The sequence below is a fragment of the Neolamprologus multifasciatus genome, chromosome 14, assembly GCF_963576455.1.
Source record: "Neolamprologus multifasciatus chromosome 14, fNeoMul1.2, whole genome shotgun sequence".
Classification (NCBI taxonomy): Eukaryota; Metazoa; Chordata; class Actinopteri; order Cichliformes; family Cichlidae; genus Neolamprologus; species Neolamprologus multifasciatus.
Genome location: NC_140452.1, coordinates 14,910,502 through 14,937,060, shown reverse-complemented (window position 1 = coordinate 14,937,060; position 26,559 = coordinate 14,910,502). Strand labels below are relative to the sequence as shown.

Below are 26,559 nucleotides of genomic sequence, written 5' to 3'. Positions count from 1 at the left end.
GTCTCCAGACAGGGAGTGGAACAGAACTAATGGCCTCTTGATTGTCATAATATCATCAGACTGAATAAACACGCTTCAGCCCCAGAGAGAGATCAAGGCAATGAGCGGCGACACATTTCTGACCATTTGCTGGGTTCTCAACACGGAGAAGATGTGGGCAGATGTGTCGCCGCTGTAGCACTGAGCCAAGGACAAAACAGCTGAAGAGCAACGCTTGAGTAACAGCGTGTTAGACAAAGCTCTCTGTTTAATTCTGTGCAGGCTCCCAGGCTGACAATGGATGCAGAACAGAGTAGAGTGAGGACAAAACAAGTGCTGTGTAATCAGCAGTTGGCTGTGCTGTGTGATGAGCTGCAGACTTAACCAGAGCTGAGTCTGCTTGCACACAGACATACACACATAAACTGAATAAAGCTCCCGCCCAACACATACCTACATATGTATACATGTGCACATTTAGCAACAACAAATTCTTCTATTTAAAAATTTTTGTAGACTTTGCATGGTGAACTATGTATATTTTTACGCTGTTAAATCCGACACTAACTGTTAATTGTTGAAAAGACAGTAACTAGCGAGGATTCACCTGAACAAAAAATTAAAGCCTGTTTGCGCTCCACCTGCTTTCTCAGATATTCTCAGAGTGCCTCAGGAGCAGAGAGGTGTAGAGGGGATAGTGACAGCCTGACTACAACTACAAGGTTGCCGTTGAAAAACAAGTGTTGGGTGTGTCTCAACACCCCTTTGACTTCTGCTTTATATTTAATTCTTCAAGGACAACAATAGCACTGTAGGAAGAGTGGAGGCAGTTAATACCACTGTGGTAAATCTGCAGTCACATGCCTGTTTAGGAGCCAGACTTGCACAAAGAGCAGTGCAATGGAGGGCGTCTGAGAGCTCGAGAAGTGACACACAGAAAACTAGCTCCTTTGTGGTTCCTGTCTTATCCGTGTCACCTTTAGAAAACACACGGCGAAATGCACACTGCTACAGGAGACGTAGATTCCTTTGTTCTTGATTCAACATGTCGCACATTTTGGTCCAACTTTGAAACAGACAATTTTTGTTTGGTTGCGACTCAGCCTTGGACAGTCGCTCATCTGAATGTCATTTCCAGAGCAGTCAAGCACACAACTGGAGTGTCATTGTTCCAGTTCTTTATGTCATTCAAGAACGATGTGCTCCGTCAACCCACGAGGGCCAGCGAAATGGAGGTTATATGCAATAATATTTAATTACGTTCTTCAATCTTGATGTGATTCAACATGAAATAGAAGTTCAGGCCACTATTTAATTTTTTTTTTAATTTTTAAAAAAAATTTATTTATTTATTTTTTTAAGTACAGCAGCCCTTTGACTATCAATTATTTTTGCTAATATTTATGATCATGGTGTAAAAAATCCTCATGTAATGTTATTGCTAATTCAGCTCGCTAGACCTGAAGGCTTTATGCAAACAGAAAAAACAGACTAGATTGCCTGAAGACATGAAATAATAGATTAATAAGTGGGATTAAAAAAAACTGAGCCTTCAGCATATTATGAAGAGCAAACGGGAGAGTTGGAGTGCATTGAAAATCATGCTGTCTTTTGAGATTTTGTTGGCATACAGAAATATTTTATTTTATTTGTCATGCGTTACCACCATTGTGTGTGTGTATCTCTATGCTACTAAAAAACAAAAATAACAATCTGAATGTAATTTTAACTGCTGAGGCACACACAAATAAGCCACCGCGCCTAAAAAGTCATCGAGCCCTCTCATCTCTCATTACTGACTCACTGTGAGATGTTATATTGTGTAAGTGTGAACACCTGCTCCTATGCGCAAGCTCAGCGAGAGGGAAGACAAAAGACGGAGAGAGGGAGTGGAAGCTGGAAAAAGGGAGAGGCGGTGAGACAGAGGAAAGCTCAGGCAAATTGGGTAAACAGCAGCAGGAAACATGCGCCGATTGGCTTATATCCCAGTTTCAAATATTATTCTCAAGTCAACGCAGACTGTAATGCAATAAAGAAGGTGGCGTGAACGCAGGAGAGACAGGCGCTTGTCAAAAGCTGTGTGGGTTGAGGATCATTCAGCTCGTTTTCACTCTTTACTCCAAACACACACCAGTGTGTGTGCCACCGCTTTCCCAGTCCGCCTCCTACACACAAACATGTTTTATTGGTCTGCTCTGAGAGCCGAGCCAAGTTCCACATAAAACAAGCTAAGACATGGCAGGGCATGTTGTGCTGCAACGCATGAAACACTGAATGAACACACAAACAATGCTTCTTTTTATTCCCGTAACAGAAAAATATACCACAGATATTAGAGCCTGGCCCTCTAAGAACCAAGCTACACAAACAGAGTGTTTGTCGTTTGAAGGGTAAAACATGAGCGAGTTGAAGCATCTATATCTAGTCTACATTAAACCACTGTTTGCTATACATGGCGTACACATTTGACTTATTTATTGCTGTATTGTTACATAAATATAAAGAAACAGAGAAACGCTTCTAATTCTCTTTTTGCTTCAAAATAATATATTTACAAGGTAAATGCGGAACCTAAGTGCAGTGAAATCTCTGTAAAAGATGAATCAACATAAATATGCAAGGGACAAGATTTTGGGACCGGAAACTTTTCATTTGTAGTATTTACCAGTTGTGTTTAAGCATGCTCTCTACAGGGACTGTGGAGAACAAAATAAGGATGATCGGGTGTTTTCTGATAATGATGCATGATGTAGCATTTTAAAATGTATCTAATTCATAAGCACTTACTTGTGGCATATGGGAAAAGACATAAAGACATCCACTGTCTTCGCTGAAAGCCCTGAAAAACTGTCCTCCAGAGGATAAGTCATTAGAAGATAATTGATGGTGATTTTCTTTGCTCTGTGTCATTTCCCTTCTCTTTTTTACCAACATTTCCTGTTTCGCCCCACTATTTCTATCATGTAATGACAAGAAATGCTGAAAATAATCGACATGACATGAAATGAAATAACAACAAGTCACAGAAATGGTCTAAATGGATTAACGCTTTACATTTACTGAGATGATTATTTAAGTTCAGGCCATTATCAAGTCTGTGGAAGACATTTTCCCACTGTTTGATATGAAAGGGAGAAAATGATTTTCCATGCAAGCTCTGAAAAGGACTAAATAAAGCCCGATATCAGTAACAATGCAGATTGTGTGCAGAAATAAGAGAATAAAGAAGGTGTAGCTAAGACAGCTGGCACAAAAACATCCCCCCCAAAAAAGAAAAGAGAAATAAACATTCCTTAATGAGGCTTCAGTAAGCCCCTGCATGACCAGTGCGGGTCAATTATTACATGACCTACCACACAGCATCTGGGCAAAATCCAGAAGAAGCTAATCCAATCTGTGTGTATGTGTGTGTGTGTGTGTGTGTGTGTGTGTGTGTGTGTGTGTGTGTGTGTGTATATACACACAGGTGGTTGTGTGGTCTCAGGTTGACCTGTCAGGCCAGTATGCATGAAAAGCGTGTGAGCTCGGGACACACACTGAGAGAACAGTGGGAAAGGGGAGATGAATACATAAGAGTCATAATCTTCAAAACAGCAGGGTTCGCACCTCAGAGGTGATCCACCAAAGCAGTCGCAGAGGTGCAAACTCTGAATGTGCCAAAACAAACTGTACACAAATTTCCTCCGTGACCAGACAGTCGAATAAACGGTGGAGCCTGGCTCCTCTCATAAACAGTTTCTGGTAATCTGCCCATGTTGTGCATAAAAACAGCTACACTGCAGTCAGCTCCAGTGTCAACTGTTCTATAAACTTTTCAGGCTTCACTGAGCGGTGGCAACCGGTCTAATTTTGGCAGAGGTATGGTGAAGCCATTCTCACAGTCTGGCCCCCTTTTAAAAGCAGCTCCAGTACGAGGCACCAGTCAGGATTTCTCATGTTCACAGAATGCTTAGCGTCCATGTGACTCTGCAGAGAAATGCCTGGCATCGTTAATCCACATAATCCTTCCCTCTGGTGACTTAATACTTAAACAAGATATGCAGTAGTGAGAAAGCTGCACTCACATGTACAGGAGGAAAACCTACATGGACAATATACAGGAACATAATAAATCTAATATTGATTTGAGATGTGTTGATTGCTTGCAGTAAAATGTGTGACTGAGCAGCCATTGTTTCATTGTGCTAATATGTGTGGGGGAGCAATTAAAGCACGTTTCTGTATTAGTTTCTATAACAGCCGTTAGTATGGCTTTTTTATTGTTTCTTTAGTTTGTTGCTTCCGTAACTGCATTTTCCTTGAAGGGCAAACATAATTAATTTCCCGTTAAACAATATGCAGTGGTTTGAGTCACTGATCAATAAATACTTTGCTCGGTGTCCAGATTTAGACATGAAAACACCCCCATGAACACGACTAATGAAAAGAAAACATTTTCAGAGAATTTCACTCGTACAGATGGATCTGTGGATAATGTTAGCTCGAAGAAAAGAGGAAGGAGACAGACTTTGGCATTTTTATCTCATTTAAGTATCGACGGAGCAACTTATGCTGCACAGATCGAAATTTCAGCGGTGACATAAACGCAGATATTTTTCCAAACAAAGCACTTCATTCGATTCACTTTGGGTGCCGCTGTGGACCGAGACAAGAATCAATGTAACGGACAGAGGAGTCGGTTCATGCCGACAGTGATTTGAAGTATGGAGGAGCATTCAGCCTCTGCTTACGTTTTGCCTATTTAGATTATGAGCTTAATGTGTGCAAAGAAAAGGGGGTTAAGCTGTTTACCTGAGCCCACTGTGTTGGAGTAAGGTGACTATCACAATAAAAAAGCAATAATGACATGTGTTATAGGAATTACTGTTGGCAGCTTAGAGGAAACTGAATACATGAGGAGTAAGTCTGAGATTAGGAAAACATTATTAAAATGGATATGACAACTTAACAGGAAGTGGGTGACAGTTCAGGGATTAAAAACAAATGACAAAACTTTGATTTATTATCTGGAATTTACTGATTATTTATACCGAAAAGCTGGCAACTATTTCCCCTCGGTCTTATGGTCATGTTTTGCCAAAAGTTTAATTCAATAAGAAACACAGGAAATTGTTTTTTATGAGAAGTGTAAACCATGGAATCAAAATCAATATATATAAGCTAACTTCTTTCATTAAGAACGTAACATTTCTATTTCCTACACACACACGGATACAAATGTAGCTGTGATTCCTGCCAGTCGTGAAGCCCATGGGAAGGCTGGGCGTGAGCCACTGGCACAATCACTACACAAACAACTCACCAGCAACAGATAACAGATGAGGGGGGGGGGGGGGGGGGGGGGGGGGGGGGGAGAGACTTTCAGCAGCACTGCGACAGTGACATTTTCCTACTGACCAAACACCTCAGCCACCTCCCACCCTCAAAAGGGTAGACAGTAAAAGCTGAATAATAAAAGGAAAAAGGTGTCATGTTTGTAGAATTGGAATCCAAAGGGCAACCCCTCACTGCAATGCAAATGAGCTCCTCTGAGCAAAATGGCATTTTGTCTTCACCATCTAAAGTGTCCTGAGACTACCCTAGAAGGAAATGCCCTATGAGTCACTGCCCCAAACCAACAGTGCAAAAAAATGCATTTACATTTCAGGGAACAGTTGATTCCAGTTAATGACATTCTCCCCTCTAAAGTCAAAACCTAAACATGTGAAAGTTGCACTTCCACCTAAATTCTGAGTACGTTTCTGCTTCCTCCTCCTTACATAGAAACATTACTCACTGTGATCTTCCTCTATGAGTGTCCTTTTTGTCCAACTACAAAGTCTGCACGTGTTTGAGCGAGTGAAAAAAAAGAACAATTTTTGTGAAAAATATTTCAATTTGTTCTTCTTCAACAGTGAAAAAGTCAAAAATACTTTGAAAACAAAAAAAAGTACAACTGTTTTCAAAAAAAGTTTTTTGCTCTTGAGTGTGTCTTTCGGTGTTTGTTAGAGTAACTTGGGTTAGAAAAGCCTTTGTTAGAGTAACTTGGGTTAGAAAAGCCTGGGACTTCCAGTGTTAAGGTGACAGGGAGATGCTTCACAGAGGACCGAACATAATGCTTCTAATCACTAGCGGTCACCTCTGTATGGTTCATTAACCTCCCATCATTCACAGCCAGACTGAACCGGACATGAGAGAAAAGTCTCTTCCTTCTCCTTCAAACTGTCACATGGGAGCGGAAAAATACTCTCACCACACCCCTGAATTATCCATGACACACCAACCCCAGCCTCAGATAAGACAGTCAGCTTATTAGTAATTCTCTATGCTCCACCTGTGCTTGATTGAACATGCCATTGATAATGAGACTGTGTGGAACTGCTTCAAAGTCTGAAAGAGTAAAAATACAGTCGTGTAACCATATGCATTTCATGTCTCGAGCCAGGAAAATGATTCAAATTTGACAATGAGTTGATTAATTAAGGAGAGTTCAAAGGATGATTGATCTCAGTGAGACATTTTTACCTTTCTGACTCAAGATGTATCATCAATCCAATTTCCTAACAGCTTGTCCAACTATGACTGAGCCTTTTCGCCCGGATATGAGACAGACTCACATCTACAGTCAGTTTAAAATCACTACTTAACCCAGTGTTTTTTTTTTAAACTGTGAGGCAGGAGTAAAAGTAGGTTGAAGAAATGTGGTTCATGTGCATTGAGATAAAAAGAAGAGGGGGAAAAAAAGGCCTAGATGACGCTTTTGTGTTTGCTGACCTTTATCTTGCTGAAATTCGAATTGGATCCTTTATAAAAAAAAAAAAGCAAAAACAAAACTTGGTTATTCCCACAAAAAGCCACCGAATACCATAACATTCATGTCTTTGGACTGTGGGAGGAAAGTGGAACACAGGAAAAAACCCACACAGGGAACGGGACAACATGCAAACTCTACACAAAACCCCCAGGTGATCAGCAGGTTCAAACTCACAACCTTCTGGTCACCTGATAGTTGTTAGGTTCTGATTTTGAGCATTCTGACCCACTGCTAGCTTTGCATCTGGGATGTGTATGTTTTCATATTTGAGTGTGCATGTGTGGATCTTCTGAGAACTCTGGTTTAGTCCCACAGACCAAAGACATCCATGCTAGGTTTACTGGAGGTTTTAAATTGGCTTTTAGCTCTGCAATGGACTGAGGACCAAAGCGTACCCTTCCTTTTGACCACCATGAGCGATTTTGTCCAGAAGGCGATGCTCTCCAAAATATGAAATATTACCAAAAATAGGGGGTTACTACACATTTGTTACATTAATAAAAAGAAAATAAATATGGGTGTGAAAACCAGCTCATTTTTCTGGGTCCTTCTGCAACACTGCTCTACTATATAAATTATTGGTAGGTGGCTACCAGGCATAATGATCATAATATATCCTGTCATAATATTCAAGTTTTCTGGATATAAATCTTTTATTGGGAAATTAAATTTAATTATTGGGAAATTAAAATAATATGTTGCTACAAATGTGTCATTTTAATGACACATTTGTAGCAACATGTGTCAAGCCGTGACTTGGAAACATGATGACATCATCATATTTTATACTGATAAGAACTCTGAGGGGTCTAAGATGTACTCAACTTCCAATTTTGCGTGGACTATAGTAAAACACTTTAAAGTTATTTTTTAACCGCAAAGTAAAGTGTTCACTGAAGTTAATCTTCTACATGTTCTACGTTAAAACAAAGTTAACAGTTCCTGAAACAAGCCAGATTTGAGCTGAAACTCGGATCTCTTGCTCTGTAAGGCTGATATGCTTGATTAACGTAGATAAACATCAATGAGACGCTTTTGTAATTAAACTCCAGCTAAAGCACGCGCACTTCGCTGGTTACAGGCTAACAGTTGTGGTGATTGAGCTGCGCGGGTCTGCCTGTATGTCAGGGGGAGATAACATGGCCTCTCTCCAGCTTACAGCAAACGGACGTGAATAACGACTTGTTCAAATGGCTCGTCACTATGGAAACGATCTACAAAAGCATCCCAGCTATTCACGCAGATGAACATTGGGTCTGCAAGAGGAAAGAGAGAAGAAAAGAAGGAGAGAGAGAAAGAGGGGAGAAAATGATGGGGTGAAAGATTGGAGAAGTGGAGCAGGGGAGAGCGAGGAGAAGAAAGCAGGGAGACAGATCATTAGAAGCGACAGAACGACAGGACAGAGACAAAAGAGGGTGGTTCAGGAAAAAAAAGAGAAAAAAAATAATGGATAAAGAGGGAATGAGGCCACAGTTGCAAGAGACTGGCATATGAGCCAGTGTGGCAGAGAGGGAGAAGAGCTGCGAAGGCTGAGTGAGTGGCACTGGGGATAACACAACAATAACAGCTGCTCTGCCCCGTTTGGTGCATTCAGCAACACTCTGTCCTTGTGTGCAAACATGAAAATGACCCTCAGCTCTATAGGATTTTGCGCATTTTCCCTGCCGTTCACACATATACAGAGCAGACGTACAGTAAACAAAGCTATGTCTGTGCTCGGGACTCTCCTGAACAAAACAAAAAAAAAGTGCACTCATTGCCATGGCAGTGTGCGTCAGTCTGTTCAGCAATGCCACAAGCAGATACTGCACCAACTGCTGCTGGTTTCTTCTAAAATACTTACCAGACAGTGAGTCACGGCTTGACTTATGGGAGGAATCCTGATCAGGGGAGATAAATACTAAACAGTGCTAGAGTTTCAGGACAACTGCATGCCACATACACTGTGACTTCAAGAGGTAAAAAAAACACACATGAAGTGATTGATCTTAGCTGAGTTATTAGTTATTATTAGTAATGTTCAAGTGGCAACATCAGGGGCTTAAAAAAGCCAGGGTGGAAGTGCAAAAAACTCCAAGCCTTAAAAGCAATTGGTGACATCATAGCAACCACATCGATCTTCTACATTTAGCATATGGTAGCGCTAGAGGGACAAAGATCAATTTGTCAAGACAAATGAATTCCAAACTATCCTGACTCGAATAAAAGCAGTTTATAAATTAGAGTTGTCACAATATGTTGCCCATGATAGCACTGTTTCGAGATACAGTGATGCCGCAACAACAGATAAATTACTAAACACTCATATCAACACCATCTGGGTAACTGAAGAAGAAGAATAAATCACCCAAAACAGGCAAAAGGTAGGAATTTAGTTTTTTTTTTAGTGTTTTCATTATAGTTCTAGCATGAGAGGTCATGATGTTGAGATACTGCAAGTCAAACTGTGAGGAGAGCCCATTTAGAGCACAAGTAGATGTAAATACAAATGGATTTGATAATCCAAGCACTTCAAAATGAAGCGAGACAACAGCTGTATAGAATTTTCTCAGGTGCTGAATATACTGCACTGCTATTTACCACATAAAAAGAAATTTCTAGGTAAAACAGCAGCATCAGTGGGAAAGTCAGTGTTTATCCACGTTTACAGTGTGGTTGTACTATTTCTGCAATATGTGAAACGATTTAGAGGTGAAGGATTATGGGAAATAAGGCTGCAAAACAGGGCTGAGTTTGACTACATTCACATACATTAGCAAACATCCACCCACCTTTTGCTTATCCAATTCAGGATCGTGGGGGGACTGGGATGTATTTTAAATTAAATGGCTGTTGCAAATACAAATAAGGAAGAATAACTAGCTCATCAACTTTACCAAAAACATCATTACCACCACCTGTCAAACCTCCAAGCTGCCCACAAATGTAGTGATTTAACTGGAAAAACATATTTGGATGCAAATAAAGATCTGACTTTTACCAGATGTTCATTCCAGTGAATGTTTTTAAATCTTTCCATGCTGATGTACGATTCCCTGACAGGAATGAAACTAAATTAGTCTGGACGAACATGTGTGAAAGTGGAGGACCTGCAAGTCAGAGTATTTGTCTGTTGGCTTTTTGTGGTGAAAAGCCGATGACTGCAAAATCGCTTCAGCCGTCAAAGTGAGAGCAAATTCAAATTCACATTGTGTCTGAATGCAGTCTGCTTTAAACCTTTCACAGAGTTAAAAAGATCCCAGGCGGGCTGACTTTCATAAAAGCATCACCACATTGCTTCACCCAGACTCTGTATGCTTAGCAGCCAATTTTAAGATTTAGCTGGTACTCTGACCATTTTTGCAGCTTCCTAATATATACAGTCACTCAATATCATTTCCAAATGTAGCACTGTCAAGCAGCTGGGACCCTATTAGTGGGCCTTCATAGTCACTTCACATTTTCAGCCTGAAAATGCATCTCTTCAAGATGAACTTCATGGCAGCCTCTCACTGCTCAATCCTACAAATGCCATCTCTCTTTTTTCCCTCCTTTGCTTGCTATAAACTGCTCTAACAAAAAAAGAAGGCTGACATCTACTTCACTCATGTTTGTTTTCCTCTCCTCTGCTCTCTTAAAGGATCACCGTATTGTCACAAGAATATTGCCTGCTTGCTGTCACTCTCATCTCTGCACTCCTAACTGTATGCTCCTTGTTATCATTACCTTGTAATTGTGCTACGTCTCATTTTAAGAGGTTGTGGACACAAGAGCCGACTAAAAGGCTGCCATGTAAATGTAAATGTAGGGAAGTGGAGAGATACTAGGCCAAGAGGAAAGAAAAAAAAAACACTGTTAATTAGAGCAAAGTACTTTTTTCCTTCCAGTCTTTTCACTGGGGAGAAGGTGCGTCTGGGCTATTTATATGCAGCTCCAGTTGGTGGGCCTGTGGGGTCTTGTCTTGCAGGCTCGCCCTGACCAATGGAGCTTATTCAGAGAAAAAAAATAAACACTCACAAACTTGATGAGAGTCGGTTGTTTTGTCAAGAGAAACGATCCTCATTAGGACTGCATTTCATTCGATGAAGTGTTACAACTGTGAGCTCAGAGTGGGATTACAACGGTGAAATAGATTTAAAGGTTCATTCGCTTGATAAAGAATTCTACCAGAAAGCTGATTAAAACAGGTAAACAAGCTGCTTCTGTGACATTTACATTGCAAATAAGGTATTCAAAGTGATTCCAGTCTGCAATGGCATGTTTACAGGACAAGCAGGTAACGTGGGTTTATATAGTGAGTTAGCTGATGTTATTGTAGGTAGTGTAAGAGCCATGTGATATTTACATTATCATTTCATCAATAAATATAGGGAGTAGGCAGCATGGTGGCATAGTGGTTAGCCTCACAGCAAGAAGGTCCTGGGTTTGAATGCACCAACTGGTTGGGTGAAGGATTATGGGAAATAAGGGTGCAAAACAGTCAGGGTTTTTCCCGTGTCTGTGTCCATTTTCCTCAGGTCTATGGTAGCTGGGGTAAGCTCCACCCTCCTGTAACCCTTAACTGGATATGGGGAGGTGGATGGATGGAAATATAAGCAGCGTCAAACTCTGTGGTGTTATCCTGCCAGTTATCTAAAGCTAATTATGTGGTTCAAGAAGACAGGATATGTGTTGCCTCCTGCATGCTCTTTCCAGGGAGCCCTCTCAACTAAATCAAAGTAATTCCAGTAGTGAAAATCTATTTGAAGATTGAAGATCTATCTTCTGCTCTGTGCTACAGGTGAGAAAGGACAACTTCAGACAAAGTGCTGACTTCATTCCCCTGATATTGTCTGTGTTCATGTGGGAAAATGGCTAAAGAAACAGATCTAAGACTTTGAGTGCCTCTGAGATTAGAAAATACTACCAAGGGTTTGTAGAAGTTCTCACAGCTGTGAGGATTTTATCCTATCACTGCATTAATTTGGGACTAGGTGGTGAAAGGCCTTCCGAATGCAGAATGGCTTTGTGGGTTTTTTAATTTTTATCGCCAACACCCACAGTGTTAGTACCCCCAGCTGTGCTGGCAAACTGAAATTGATAACAGGGCTGCATTGTGCATTGCTGCAAATCAACCTGTTTCTTTACTGTAAATGGCCTGTATTTGGGTGATGGCAAGCTACATTGTAGCCACAGCCACCCTGGGGCGCACTGACAGAGGCGAGGATGCCAGACACTGGCGCCACCGGGCCCTCTGACCACCACCAGTAGGCAACTCCCAACTCTTGAGCCACAATCGCCCCCATACACATGAACATGATCGATACATTCATGGAAATGCTGAGTCTGACTCTCTACACCATACATGAGTTGAGATTTCTTGACCTTAGTGGTCAAGAAATCTAATAACCAATACAAAGGTAGAATTTGCCTTTAGACAATATGGTTAGATGGTCCAAGTGTATCAGAGACAAAAACATGAGTCCATGCAAAGTGTGCATCATGTATCCATAACCTGAGTCCAATAGGTTAACCAAAGGGACAAAAAAAAAAAGTCCACGGATACGATTAACGTGTCCACTCTCTGACATCACAGGAAAAAGGTTTTCACTCCTCTCCATTTAAATCTTCACGCAGGCTTTCCCTGTAATACATTTTCTCACATGAATGCTGTCAGTGCTGTGTGGTCACACCATCTCTCTCTCAGCTGTTATCTGTGGCACGTCAGACACACTGAGCTGCTGTTCAGATGCCCGTTTGTTCAGTTACTGATGGCTGACATGAGGATGCCTGCTGCATCCTGTGTTTTATTATTCTTTCATTGTGAGGGCAGGAGCTGCTGCTGAAGCGAGGCGAGCAGAGCAGAGCAGGAGGGAAATGAAGAGCCATTTCCACCACAGCCCCTCTTGACATAGATTTCAGACGGCATTCATCTCCCTGGAATATTTCTCCAACCCGTTCACCTCTCCAGCCCTATCAAACATTGCCTGAGGACCATCCACAGCCATCATAATATTGCATTTGGTCTTCCCTCCTACCTGGTTAGATTAGCTACATACAGAGCAGATTGGTTTTTCTCTGGTTGATGAGCACGAGGCAGCGAGCACAGTGAATGGAGCAGTAGATGGAGGAAGGAAGCAAATTTCTTTTGATTCTGCTTGGGGAGTAGAATTTGCAGTGCATGCTGCCAAATTTGGGAAGAAACACCGTCAAGTGATTGCAAGGGGCTGACTACAGCTGCCTTGTTAGTCCAATCACTGTCAAGAGAAGTCGGGGAGGGCATACAGCAACAAAGAGGTGCTGAAGGCCAGAGGCAGGGCTGAAGAATGCTACTATTAGAGAATAAAACAGAGTCTGCCATCTATCGCAAAACCATCTCAATAATTATCCATCATGAAAAATTGATCTGTGTCTCTCCTGGGCTGGCTCGTAAAGCACAGCAATGAGCTGTCACAATAGCTTTAAAATGGGAAATAAAGAGAGCGCAAGACTATAAATTGGTGATTGCTACTTAAGAGTCACAATTCTTACTTTTAATAGGTAATTGAATTTAAGAATTTATCATTTTGTGAAAAACAACAAAACATGCTGAAATTTCAGAGTCTAAGATCCTTGATGTTCTGTGCACAGAAGGTTGGCATATGGATTAAAATAAGTTAGAGAAATTACTGGAAATAAGTCTGGTGCTGCAACGATCAAGTGATAATTACACCGAGGGCTTTACCCACAGCACCCAAACAGGTGCATGATTGCATAAGTAATGTACCAGAGTTTAAACCATTTCTTCCAGGAAGAAGATAATTGCTTTTCATTTTTGCGCTAATGACTCAAGGACTGTGATGATTGAGGTCCATTTTCAGGTGAATTTATTGCAGCATCTTCACAGCTGCGCGGTATGCTGAGCATGCGTGTCTCTTCCGCAGAGCTCCTGTCACCACAATCACCCATTCTTCTCTTCTGCCCACTAAAAGCTCTCAGCATGAGCAATCCCTTCAATTCTTCATCCCCCTCCTTTCATCTCTTTTCACTTTGAGTGCTCTGGACAACTCTCTGCTAGCTTATCTCCTCTTCCCTCAGCCATCGCTATACATTTACCTCTCGGCCTGTTTTTCCCCCGCTCTGTCCGTATGTCTCACTCCCTCTTTGAGCCATGTGAGCTGACGACCCTCTCAGCCCTCTCTATCCCAGCTTACGATCCACGTGTCCTGGAGCGGATTACATTCTTGACATCACTATGCCAGATGTTTATGACTAAAATAGACATAACATCTAACCTCACCACTAAGTCAAAAGAATGCATATATACTTGGCTTGACAGGAGGCTCCTCTGTTGTAATAATAACAACATTAATAATACGATTTATACTAAAAAAAAATGTTGCCCTACTCTTTCCTCACAACTGCTTCCTTCTTGTTACTTACTGCTAAATTTACCATTTTCTCATGTTTTTCCTTCCCTTCAGATTCTTCCTCCCCTGTATATTCTTCTCCCAGCTCTTTCTCGTGAACCAGTTGAGATCAAATAGCCGACACGCTGTCCGGTGTAACATACACATTAGCATGATTAAACTGGCCACCGGCTGCGCATTTATTAAAAGCCCCTGTGTGGGAAGCGCTTTTTAGTCAGTGAGTTGAGTAAACATGGATGGGCTGTGTGCTTGCGAGTGTCATGTGTGCGGTCAGCCTAGTGGCACCAAGGCAGACAAGTTAATGAGTTAATGCAGGCTTTTTGTGAGGGATTTGAAGTCATGTTATGAAGCGATAGCTCAGTTAAAAGTGATAACCAGGCACGGAAAAGCAGGTGGTGGGGAGGACTCCAGAAGTGGCTTCACGGGAGATTTGGAGCTTAGGCAACTGTTAGACGTGGCTCAGCTTGTTTTGAACTATGTGCCTGTGTTTTCCACAGGCCACTTTATGTGGATGCAGACTCTTCCCCTACTTTGTACTGCACTCTCAGCAGTTTAAAAAGGGAGGATTAGACACAGGAGTGTGCCTCTTTCTCGTCTGCTAGAGCATAGTCACCTAATCTCTCATGCTGAGGAGAGGGGATTTTGGAAAAATGACCTGTGCTCCTTCACTTTCTTTAGCTTCTCTTCTTTTCATGTCCTCCAAGTTGAGTGAAAACACAACTGGATCTTTCCTTCCTACCTTGCATCATTCCTTCCTTTCGTCACTCCCACTCTTGCCTTTTCATTTTTCTGCTGGATGACTTCATGCTCATCAGCATGCAGCACCACACCGCTGCTCCTCAGAACCAGGGAGGCTGGCAGACAGGCAGGCAGACTTGTCAATAAAGGAACCAGTAACAGGGTACCTCAGCAAGGCCTCCAGCCCTGTCACTGATGTCTCTCTCAGCTGCCTGAACTCCCTCAATTAATGAGCATGTAATTGTTAAGCAAGCAGAAGAGAAACTGGGGAAGTGAGGAGGAAAAAGCAGCTATGAGGTGAGAGGTGCAATTGACGAGTAGTATATTGAGAGGAGAGCCGGGTGAAGGAAGCACAAGGACGGACTGTTCTAGTGAACAAAGTAAGACATAAAATAGCCAATTTGTCCAAAATGTGCGGTGCAGTAGAGAAGAGAGCAGAGGAAGAACATAGTGTAGTGTCTAAATCAGAGGGCTGGCGGGGGGAATGGTGCTCAGCGTGAGCCGACCTTGACAGCAAGCAGCTTCAAGGGCAACATGGAAATATCACATTCGCTCGCTATCATGCAGCCATGAGTTGCGGTGAGGCCATCCTGGGGCAGGAGTGCAGCCAGAAAACTGCTGGAGAAAGGAGGAGATCAAGGGCATGTAGCAATGTTTCCAAAATGTGTGACAACAGGAAATGATAGCAGCTTACAGATTCACGGTGTATGAGGAGAAGGCTGTTGACCTGTCCAGTGATACCAGGGATTTAACATTGTGGGGTTCAGTATTAAGAAACCAAATGAAAAATGCAAATGTCAAGTAGCCTGTTTTACTCTGACATCCAGTAAATAGCAAATGGTAGCATTTTGACTACAGGAGCTCCCCCACAGGAGAAGAGACCTTTCCAGCTGACAAACCTGGTTATAAATAAAGTCTAAATGATTAACCACCCCAAAACATCCATGCTTTCTAAAGGATTAGAAAAGTTCAGGGAGAGGTCGGCTATGCTAAATGTCACTGATTAGTCAAGCGCAGTGGTGCTGAAAGCGGTTGTGTTGCTGGTCAATAACAATGAAACAGCCCAAGAGGTTTTACAACCAACAAAATTCCAGCACTTTCCCTGAAGACACCCAGAAGATATTTGAAGACTGACCAGCTTAATGTTTGTGACTTTTAGCACTGCTGTTCAAACGCAAATCTCAGATCTGAGTTAATTGGACTCCTCTCTATCACTTTGTCACAAAAGTTAGAGAACAAAATACAACTTTTCAAATGAAGTCATTTTATCATACAAAATATCAAATGTTCATTTTCCCAAATGTGGAGCACTGACAGACCAGCAGTCTGAATCTTACTCACAGGAACATTATCATCAATGAACTGCGAGACAGCCTTCATCATTCTCATATTACAATTTTACATGTACCATAAGCCCTGAGGATTTCATGTTAAAATGGATTTTCAAGAGAAAGAAAATATTAAAAGTCCTACATTTTGTATTAAATTAATTTTTCATCTCTTACTGAAGTTGTATTATCTTTCTCTCTAACTCTGATTGCTACTTGGAGGCATGCTATGGATGGCGACTGAGTTTGACTTTGGCCGCGGCATGCAGTGTCGCTCTCCTATGACCACCCAAGCTGACTTTAAATGACTCTGTGCTCTGATTGCAGAGCTCCCTGCCTCTCCTACTCCCCTGCAGATCCTGAGCAGTGGAGCAGAGACACAGCCCACACGTCTGTATTAGCCTGCGCAGCTCCAGGCAATGCAAGGGAGGCCATCTTTACCAGGGGAACATGATGGATGTAATATAGATATGCTTATCTGTCATTAAGCTCTGCTCTGCCCTCCCTCGGCCTCTCAGCAGGGGGAGGGCAAAGGGATTTCAATCAGACTAGTGAAGATTATAACTCTAGTGAGACGTGCTGAGGCCAAAAGCTAATCAGTCACGTCCCTATAGAGAAGGCACATACTTCACAGCAGGAGCATCCATCTCCAAGCCTGTCTACTACTGGCTTTTTGTCAACTGTCTGACCTTGCTTTGCCACCTCCTGTTCCTTTCCCTGCAGTGTACGGCCCGTCAAACCCTGCTGCGGTATCCTGCTACTTGTCTGGGTGAGATCCCAAATCTAAATAAGCACAATGACAAATAGTATGAGGCTGACAAATCCCTTTGCCCTCATATGACTGGGCCGCAGAGCCTGCCTGTCAGCTCCAAGCACCTCAATAATAGCGCACTGATTCTAAATATGAAACATAAGGATGGGATGTGATGAACACTGAGGGGAGTGGTTGGAGGGAAGGTGGGGAATGGAGGAGGTGGAGTTTGCTGAAGGCAGCTAGCAGCTCACAAGGCTCTATAATTAGCTGCAGAAGATCAAATGACTTTTAATGGGTTTGTCTGAAAACAGCAGACTATTTCAGATTCCTGCTCGGAGCCATATTCATATCTCAAACTAATGGAATTCTCTAGAGTGCTTGATTGGGATTTATCTCAGATCAAAATGGCTGATTGAGGTGTGCAACAGAAGCATTCATTAACTGCAGTTTTGTAATGAAAAAGAAAAGAAGTCCCATTTCAGGCCAGAAATGCATAAAATTGAAATGGCTCCAACAAAAAAATTAATTTACACATAATGTCAAACAAAAGTCCTCCAACTTGTGATCTGACAGCACTTCTAAATTCACGGCTTGATGCGCAGTCATTGTTGCTTCAAGAGTCATTTCGCAGTGGGCTGATAGTAACTCTTGTAACAGGTAATGGAAACCTATACTGGTCATTGGTTGGAGAATTAAAAAGACAAATACTACCAGGATAATAAGAGGGTCAAAGCTTGGCTAATATCAGATCTGGCTGGATGAAAGTCGGGTACCGAATGCTAAGTATACTTCCTAAAAATCAGGCCCAGAGCATGCAGCAATACCCAGTAACACACACTGTAAGCAGCAATGAATAGGCTCAGGGGACTTTTCAGTGCAGGAACAATTTGCTGATTAATTGAGTAGCTTACCAACAGAATATGAACTGCAAATTTTAGTTTAAAAAGGCCAGCTTCACCAACATGAGGATCTGCTGCTTTTCTGTGTTTAATTATAAATAAACTAGAATACTGCTTGACAGAACAGGCATCTTATTAGGGCAGGGGTCAGCAACCTTTAACACCCAAAGAGCCATTTGGACCCGGCTTCCACGCAAAAGAAAACACTGGGAGCCGCAAATACTTTTTGACATCTAAAATGAAGATAATACTGTATATATTGTTTTTTACCTTTATGCTTTGTGTGAACAACTAAGGTATGTTGCTTATGAAATCCATGAAGTGCTACAGAGAAAATTACATTTCATTTATGTAATTAACACATTTTGAACTCTTAAAGAACAAAAGGAAAGACATCCAGCTGAACTAAAATGATCCTTGTAGCAAACAAAAACTGTTGTGGCGGGGCGTGGTCTGCAGCGCCGCTGCAGGGGAGACGGACGCACCTGAGCGGCACCCGCAACCACGCCTCGCCGCCTTAACGTCTGTGCTATCCGTGCTGTTTTGTTGGTATGTGTCGGGCTGTGAGCTGCAAAGCTACAGCCGGCTGTATGCGTACACCAACCGTGTGTGAAAAGTGGTCAATAAAGAGATACTGTAAAGCATGTTCATGCAAACATCGTCGGGTCTGCCGCGATATGTTTACAATGGGACTTCTCCTCCTGAACCTCTGCGCACAACGTCTGCAAATCGGGGCTGTACGAAGTCATTTTCATCTTCACGCAGGACTGTAAGCTGTCATCTGTGAGGCGTGAGCGGTGTTTGTTTTTAACATAGTTCACGGTGGAGAATAGCTGCTGACATAATGTGGATCCGAAGAGCCATAATTGGCCTACCTGGGGTTGAAAGTCTCGATAAATGCACGGCGTTTCGCCGGGTATACAGGTGTCGTGCCAAACTAGGTATCCCCGACAGAATTTGTTTCCCCTGCGTCGGAAGCACACGCTGGACTGTCCAAATCACGGACAAATAGTATCCCACATTGTTGATTTTTAGTTTACAAACACTTCTTATAATGACTAACTACTCCTGACATTTTTGAGATGTTAGCTCTTTATACAACGAAGTTATAGTGGGATACAAATAATATCAGGCTGACCCTGCCACAATATGTTCCCCCTGTGTAAATCACGGACAAACAGTATCCCACATTGCTGATTTTTTGTTCACAAACACTTCTTATTATGACGCATTACTCCTGAAACTTTGGAGGATTTAGCTCTTTATATAGTAAAGTTACAGGAGAATAAAAATAGTTATCAGCCAAAATGTTAATGGTTTATTAAAATAATCCCACCTGACACCCGTGAGCAATAAATATATAATTTTCTGTTGTAACCCTCAAACTGAATGGTAATGTAACGATACAAATTTTTCACAAAATGAAAACATCAGTACTTCTTGCGTGCTCCCAGCACAGGGGAAACAAATTCTGTCGGGGATACCTACTTTGGCACAACACCGGCTTCCGCGAGTGTGACGCTTATTTTGAGCGATGAAAAAAAATAATAGAATATAATTTTATTTTTATATTTCAATATCACAATAATCTTCCAATTTAGAACTACAAGTTAAAAATGAACTAACATAAATAAAATACACTTCAGATTTATTTTCCCAAACCACGCGGAGCCGCAGTATAAGGACTAAAGAGCCGCAGGTTGCCGACCTCTGTATTAGGGCATTGTGAAAGAAATATGATTTGTAAAGACAAGTTCAATTCCTTCAAAAAGAAAATTGAAAAATAATCCCCATTCACAAGTCTGTCCTTTTGCCTACCTGACCCTGTAAAATAAACATATATTCCTAAAAATATTTAAATGTAAATATCCTGAAATACCCCCTTATTTCCAAACTACACTACATTCCCATGTTTTAGCCTCTCCTTAATCTATACAACACACAAAAATCTATCATTTATTCCCATTGTGAGGGCAGGGAGGGGATCGGCAGCCTGTAGCTCTCCACCATGCTTGAAGTAGTATTACTGAATTAATTGCAGTGCATGAATATAGGAGCAGAACAGATAATTATGGGGGCGCAAAACTCAAAGGAAAAATGTTTTTCTGTATTCGATCAAAGGAAAAAATACATCTCATGCTTCAATGCCAGGTTTTCCCTTTTCACCTTCTCTCTTTTATGGGTACAATCTTCCCTTGTTATGTCTTAGTCCCCAGGGAAGCATCCTACAGGGCTGCTGTTTGTCCTTGGCCACGTTCTCCTTGAGAAAGTGCTGTATCAGACTGGTTGCTAACAGGGCCGTCACATAGCTCGAGTACCAGCGATGGCGACGGCAGCAGGAGAAGCAGTAGCACCCGAAGCAGGCCTCTCTCTGGGGGTATATAGTTACACTGCAATGCTTCTATCTCTAACTGTTCTGACATTTTCATCTCTTTACACACACACAGACACACACACAGGAGGAGGGGGAGGGGACAAAAAGAGGATAAAAGAAAAGGATGAAGTCTGTGCTGTCCTTGGTTTCAATTTGGATGATAGCATTTCTACTACAGGCACAGAAGCAAAGTGGGAAGAGATATGTAAGAAGCCCAGTAAGCAGGAAGACGGACAGGGAGGGAGCTGGAACTAGCATGCTCTGTTTTCCCTGGCAGTGGGTGGAGCATTTGTGCAGTGCTCTCAGCAAAACAGAGCACTATGGCAGCAAAATAGCTTGCCAGTCATTCAGCCTGCTTATCAAGACAAGACTACCACCTTTCACGCATTAACCAATCAAAAAAGGGCACTCTGTGCTTATACCTGTGCATGCAGTTTAAGTTAAGAGAAAAACCTAATCAAATGGGACCTAAGCCATCCCAAAACAACAACAGAGCAGTCACTGTGTCTGTGATCATCCCCATCACGCCCCAAAGCACGCTCAATGCGACACCAAGACACAACACACCAAAAGATATGACCTCCCAGCATGCTGCAAGCACACACCGTGGAAAATAATGACAGAGACACAAATATAGCCACACAAAAAAAGAAAAACAGACCAGCCCACAAGCTCTCTCACACACACAAATAAAGAAACGAAAAATGGCATCCAAGAAAAGACATCCATTATGATTGAAGTTTGGAAAACTAGGTCTGATTTCACTCCTCTTGTTTGTCAAGAGACAAAATTCAGTTGAAGATGGGTTCAAACAGATTGAGGGGGGAAAAAAAACACCCCTTGAGTAATTTTTGCTTTTACATGTTGTGATGCAAATGAACATGCAAACAGCAGGAAACAATGCCTGGCACACAGTTAAACTGGCTCTTTGATTCTTTGCTGCCTGCCTCCGTTTTATCCCACTGTGTGCAAGGAAAAAAAGAAAAGAAAAGAAAAGAAAAGAGGAAAAAAAAAAAACACAGACAAATCAGTGCAAAGGCCTCGCTCGCGCCTGCACATGACTCACTGATCTGCACACCTGAATAAGACCAGGAGCGAGGGGAGGGGACAGTAGACAAAGTCCTCCTCTCATATGGACAAGCAGGGACTAAGGGTGAGACAGGTGGGGCCATAAGCACAGACACGAGTGCACTGTAACTCATAGATAGCACACCAGATATTTTATTCATGGGAAGAAAATTGCAAGCAGCAAGAGTGACTCACTGAGCTGTGGGGACAAACAAACACACACAAACCCACGTTCAAACCGAGTAGGGGGTTGACAGGGTTTATCCAGCCTACACTGACTGACTTCTCTTTGTCAAACAGAAACTACATTAAAAAATAAAGTCCGAAATGGCAGGGCTCCTTTAAAACGGATTAAAAGGCATGTGTTTGTCTGCTGAACTCGCCACAGTGTATAGTTACTTTCAGTGCTATCACAGGAACAGAGCTGCTCACAGCACAATAAAGTGAGGCCTTTGGACTTCAGGCTATGCATTCCTGAGCACTGTGGCATACAAACTGACATCTTGGCATCTGTGCTGAGCCAGGCTATTGTTGAGAATACACAGACACAGGTGTAGTGCCGTTCACCTTGGCTGCATATACATGGGGTAGATTGTTATGGCTGTGCAGATTGTCCTACATATGGCAGAGGGCCTGATGCAACTTAAGTGATGTGCAGCCATGGGTGTCTTCATTTGAACCCACTGACTCCAAGCCAAGTCCCCATCGCCCTGGATCTCTCATCGAGAAAAACTGACTAAATATGTGATGAGCAGAGCTGCAAGAGGACTCAGGTGCACAAACACACACCCACACGCAGACACATTTCCAGTTGCAAAAAAGAAAAAAAGACAACTCTGCTCACTTTGGATAATTAGGGCACACGCAGAGCCTCGGAGACAAAGCCTGGCATCGTGAGAACAAGGCTCGCCTGATGAGGCCTCTCTATTTAAATCCTCGGGATGAGCCGCGAGTGTGTCTGTCGATGGAATCGCTCCAGGAGACATGCACAAGCTTGGAGGAAGAATCAGCCAAGAATCAGGCAGTGAAAAGAAAGACGGAGAGACAGACGGAGACAGAAAAGTCTAGATGAACCGAGTGGCAGGAAGGTATCTTTGAGGAAATGAAAGGACAGAGATTAAGGGCTTAGATTCAATCAGACATACCTTCCTACTGTTAGCCATAGAGCAGACTTCAGTGTTGAGCGAACGCCTCTGATATTACACACAGGTGACTCACTGTTTTCTGTGCCACTTTGAAGTCAGTTTGCCTCTGCAGGGTGTGGAAATGAGGGTCTCACTGTGTGGGCGAGTGAAATCGGTGAGTGTATGAGTGTGTGTTGGGGCAGGGTTTCTGGGATTAGTACCATTCCCTTTGCAGATCTATAAGCACCCAGTGTTTCTTGTCACTAAGAGGATTCATGGGATACGGAGCTGTCCCAACAATTGAAAGCAAGGTTTTAGGTGCTAATCTACAAATTCAAGGGCGGGTGAGGCTGATGCTCTGCTGATGGAGCACATGTCACCGCCTTCACCTTGACTGACATGGCTGAACGTGGAGGTCAAAAAGGCAATCTTTACAGCTTACAGAGCAAAGAAAAGCACCAGCCTATGGAAGGCTTTAACTGTGCTCCACCACCCACTATGTTATATTGACAGATCATTATCAAATGCAAATGCTCCCAGATAAAACATCGCCAGCAGTCTTTGTCCTTATTTCTGCTGGGCATCGAGATCCCCTCCGTATGGTAAGGACACCCTGGGTTGTCTCAGGCTATTCAAGGACACACAAAAGGCCTTCATAGGAAATCATTCAAGCCTGCTAACCGACAGCTCCATAGCTCCCGCCCCAACAATCACAACCAAGTGGGGGCAGTCATTCACATGCAATTGTTCACTATCAGCCCATATTCAGAGCAAATACACTTGAAAGCACACTTTAATATCAGCTTGCCTATAAGCTCGCACACAGGCTTTGGCTGATGAGAAGACATTGCTGAAAGAGGAATAACCTCAGCCCTCCAAACATTTTTTTTTTTTTTGCAGAGGGGGTATATTGGAAAAAAAAATCTTCTCTCGATTACCTCTGCTTGTCCATTCCTCTAAGGCTATTCTGACAATGCATGTTTATAAACAGAGTTTTGCCAAAGTCACTCTACTAACATGAGTTAGCACTGCTGTCTCTTCCATACAAGTTCTGTCTTGCCTTGAGCTTAGAAACATGATGATGTATCTGATGCTACAGGCCAGCTGGAAGGAAAACACTAACATTTTTTTAATGACAGGCACAAAAATGTGATGTGGTGTTGCATAACACTACATTTTACACTGTGTGCGTTGTGATAATCACTGTTTGCTAAGTAAGTAGAGAATAAAATGTACTGAATGTAATAGCTGTTCCTGATATTCTATATTCTATTAATCCAGTGGGAGCCATATTGGCGAATGCCTGTGTGTGACGTAATTCTCTGGGTAAACCTGCTTCTCATTTCCAAATTATCTCCAGAAAAGATGCAGCTGTTCACTCATGATTCTCCACATGTGAGTGAAATTAAAATAAAAACCCTGATTCTTGTTTTTTGGATCTGAAATGAAACGGTCAAAAAAGTAAACAAAACACACACACACAAAAAAAACAAACCTCTCTGCAGTAAACCCTGCAATACAGAGATGGCCAGATGAGAAAGCTAACCTACAGCTGAAGAAACAAAAGCTCACAATCTGCCACTCTCACAGGTATTCGACAAAACTAAACTGTTTGCACAGCTGAAGTCAGCAGGCTACTCCCGAAACACGAAAAAGGCGGAATTACAAAATGAGAGAGCAGTTTGGCAATCACAGCAGAAACAAAATGAGGAACAACGGAAGGTGAATACTGGATAAGAGGGGGAAACCATGCCTGACAAATGGTCAGTGTGATTCTTAGAAGCTTGACAATCACAACTGAAAAGAAATGAGGAGCAATGGAAGGTGAGTATTGGATGAGAGGGGCAACAACCATGTCTGAGCAACAGTGAGTGATTCTTAGAAGCTCTCAGTGGCTTCAGCTACCTTAGCTGTGCGTCCACAACCTCATTAGCATTGCCCAATCTCCACACACCAGCGACTCCACTAGCAAACAAAAGCAGCAGTGAAAAGGAGGAAGATGACTGCTTGGTTCAAACTACTGATATTTATATTGAAAGGGCAAAACTTCATTATTGTGTCTGTTTAGATACACCTCAGTGTTCAACTCAATTCTTAGAAAAAAGCCAACCTTTGTGAATATGTATTTTACCTTAATAAATTAAGCTGTGAACTGATGTTGATCCAGAATATTCAGATCATAAATTGAATAAATACATTGTAAAATATTTATCCCTTGGGGTTTGTCATCTTATTTCTTCAGCTCTAAGGCATTTTTATTTCTGTTTTACCTTACAGCAGTATAGTTTGGTTCAATATCAAATCTTTTTCTTTGTGAAGAAAGTGTATTTGCAAAGAAGGCAGGTGCAAAAACAAATATGAATATCCATATTCTGTCCATGCAGTGTTTTACTGCAATAATCCAACAAAGAAAAAAGGCCCGTCCTCCAGGACACCCATCGATTAAACCACAGGAATCCTCAGCATGTGCATTACAGTCAAGATGCAGAGCAGCTTCCATAAATTTCTGAATTTAATCTGGGTGACTGATCAGGAAATTCATTGATTTCATCCATTAATCATCTCAGGAGAGTCTGTCCTGTATCGATCAGCACATCCGTGTGGTTAGTAAGGCTGACTGAGGAGGCAATCATTGCAGAGGGGAGAGATCTTTGTAGAGTGTGCAGCAGCATAGATTTTGTTGGGGACATAATAACCATTATTTCCCCACACACAATGCCAGCCAATACTGCCTCAAAATGGCCGAGGTTTTTTTTTTTTGGGGTCGCAAATACAGGAGAGAGAAACATTCCCTGCTAAATACAAGTGCCAGGAAAAGATAACTCGTTAAAATGTTTTGTCATGGTTGCTTCAACAGTAAGCAGCAATACTTATGCTTAACCTCTGAGGGGGAGGAGGGTGGTGGGGATGTTTGCTGTGAAAATGGGTGCATTGTTATCCACTGACACACACACGTCTGACACTGCAGGCATCACAGTTTTGGTGAGCCAGCAGGAAAATAGGACATCACGTAGATAAGTGTGCAAGTGTGAGAGCGTGAGTGCTTGAACAAGGAGACCAACAATTGGACCATTTATGTCAAACATATCAACTACTGAGAGGTAATTCAGTGCTTCTAAATATATTATCCACTCTATAGAGCAGGAACTCAAGTCTGCTATAAAAGGTGGACATCCTGTTGACACAGGAAAAGCTACAATTAAAATAGACTGCAAAGGCAAAAGATACCCTTTTCTGTAATATTGTCTATACATTCATGACGTACAGCAGGCTGCATGACTGTGTGTGATCCAGTGCAGAGGTTCTATGTTTCCCTAAATGCCTGACTAAGCACCAATTGTCTTTCGTTTGATCTCTGCACCAAATCCTGCTATAGTTCTCGTTATAGGACATTTGAGCCCCGCACTGGTCAAGTCGCCAATAAACTGCAATCAGTGCATCAGAATGAAGTAAAGGAAGTAAACTGAGTAATATTTAAGTAGTTTTAATATGTATGAACACAAGGCGAAGCATTTGCAACTATAAAAAAAAGCAGGTAACAAACATTTCATAAACCCTTTCCTCCCTGCTGAATTCATTCCGCTACCTGTGGGAATCCGAGTGTGGAAGAGAAAAAGTCTTATCAGTATATTTCACATCAACCAAGGTAACATAGTGTATTCATTAGAAGATCGGCAAAGCTTAGCCGTAAGTACCTCATGTGAGGACAGGGCAAAAATAATCAGCTTTTGCTTGAGGCTACCACATTGGTCTTTGGATCTTAGACTAACCTGGTAGGCCTACACAGTAAATCAGGAAACATTTCTTCTCACATACCTCAATGTAGCCGGCCAACGTTGGAACCACAATGCCCAAAATAAGGACAGATATCGCTGGGACCGAACCCATCTTCCAGGATCTCGGATAATGCTACTGTAAATAACTTATATCCTGTGAGCTATTTCTGTAAGGTGACCTCCGAGAGAATAAAGACCAAATCAAGTCCAGGGAACAATCTGATGATCAGACCCCGACGAGCGAGACGAGTCCTGCTTCGCTTGTTTTGTTACCCGAGCTCGACAGAAACGTTGGAGGGGGGGCTGACTGTCGCTCTCCTCTGGAAATGTGGATTGTGTGTCTGTGGCGCGGCTGCTCT

At 42.2% G+C, this 26,559-nt stretch overlaps 1 protein-coding gene across 9 annotated transcripts in view; it reads right to left on the bottom strand.

The window, feature by feature from the left end:
• Positions 1–26,559, bottom strand: part of aplp2 (amyloid beta (A4) precursor-like protein 2) — a 51,404-nt gene extending 24,845 nt beyond the window's left edge. For 5 of the 9 annotated variants that reach the window (XM_085184371.1, XM_085184368.1, XM_085184372.1 and 2 more), the window contains exon 1: positions 26,241–26,559. In XM_085184371.1, coding sequence (XP_085040497.1) covers positions 26,241–26,312 — 72 coding nt within the window. In that variant the 5' untranslated portion in view covers positions 26,313–26,559. The remainder of the gene's footprint in view (positions 1–26,240) is intronic. The other 4 variants (XM_085184366.1, XM_085184369.1, XM_085184373.1 and 1 more) reach the window with 1 other exon arrangement.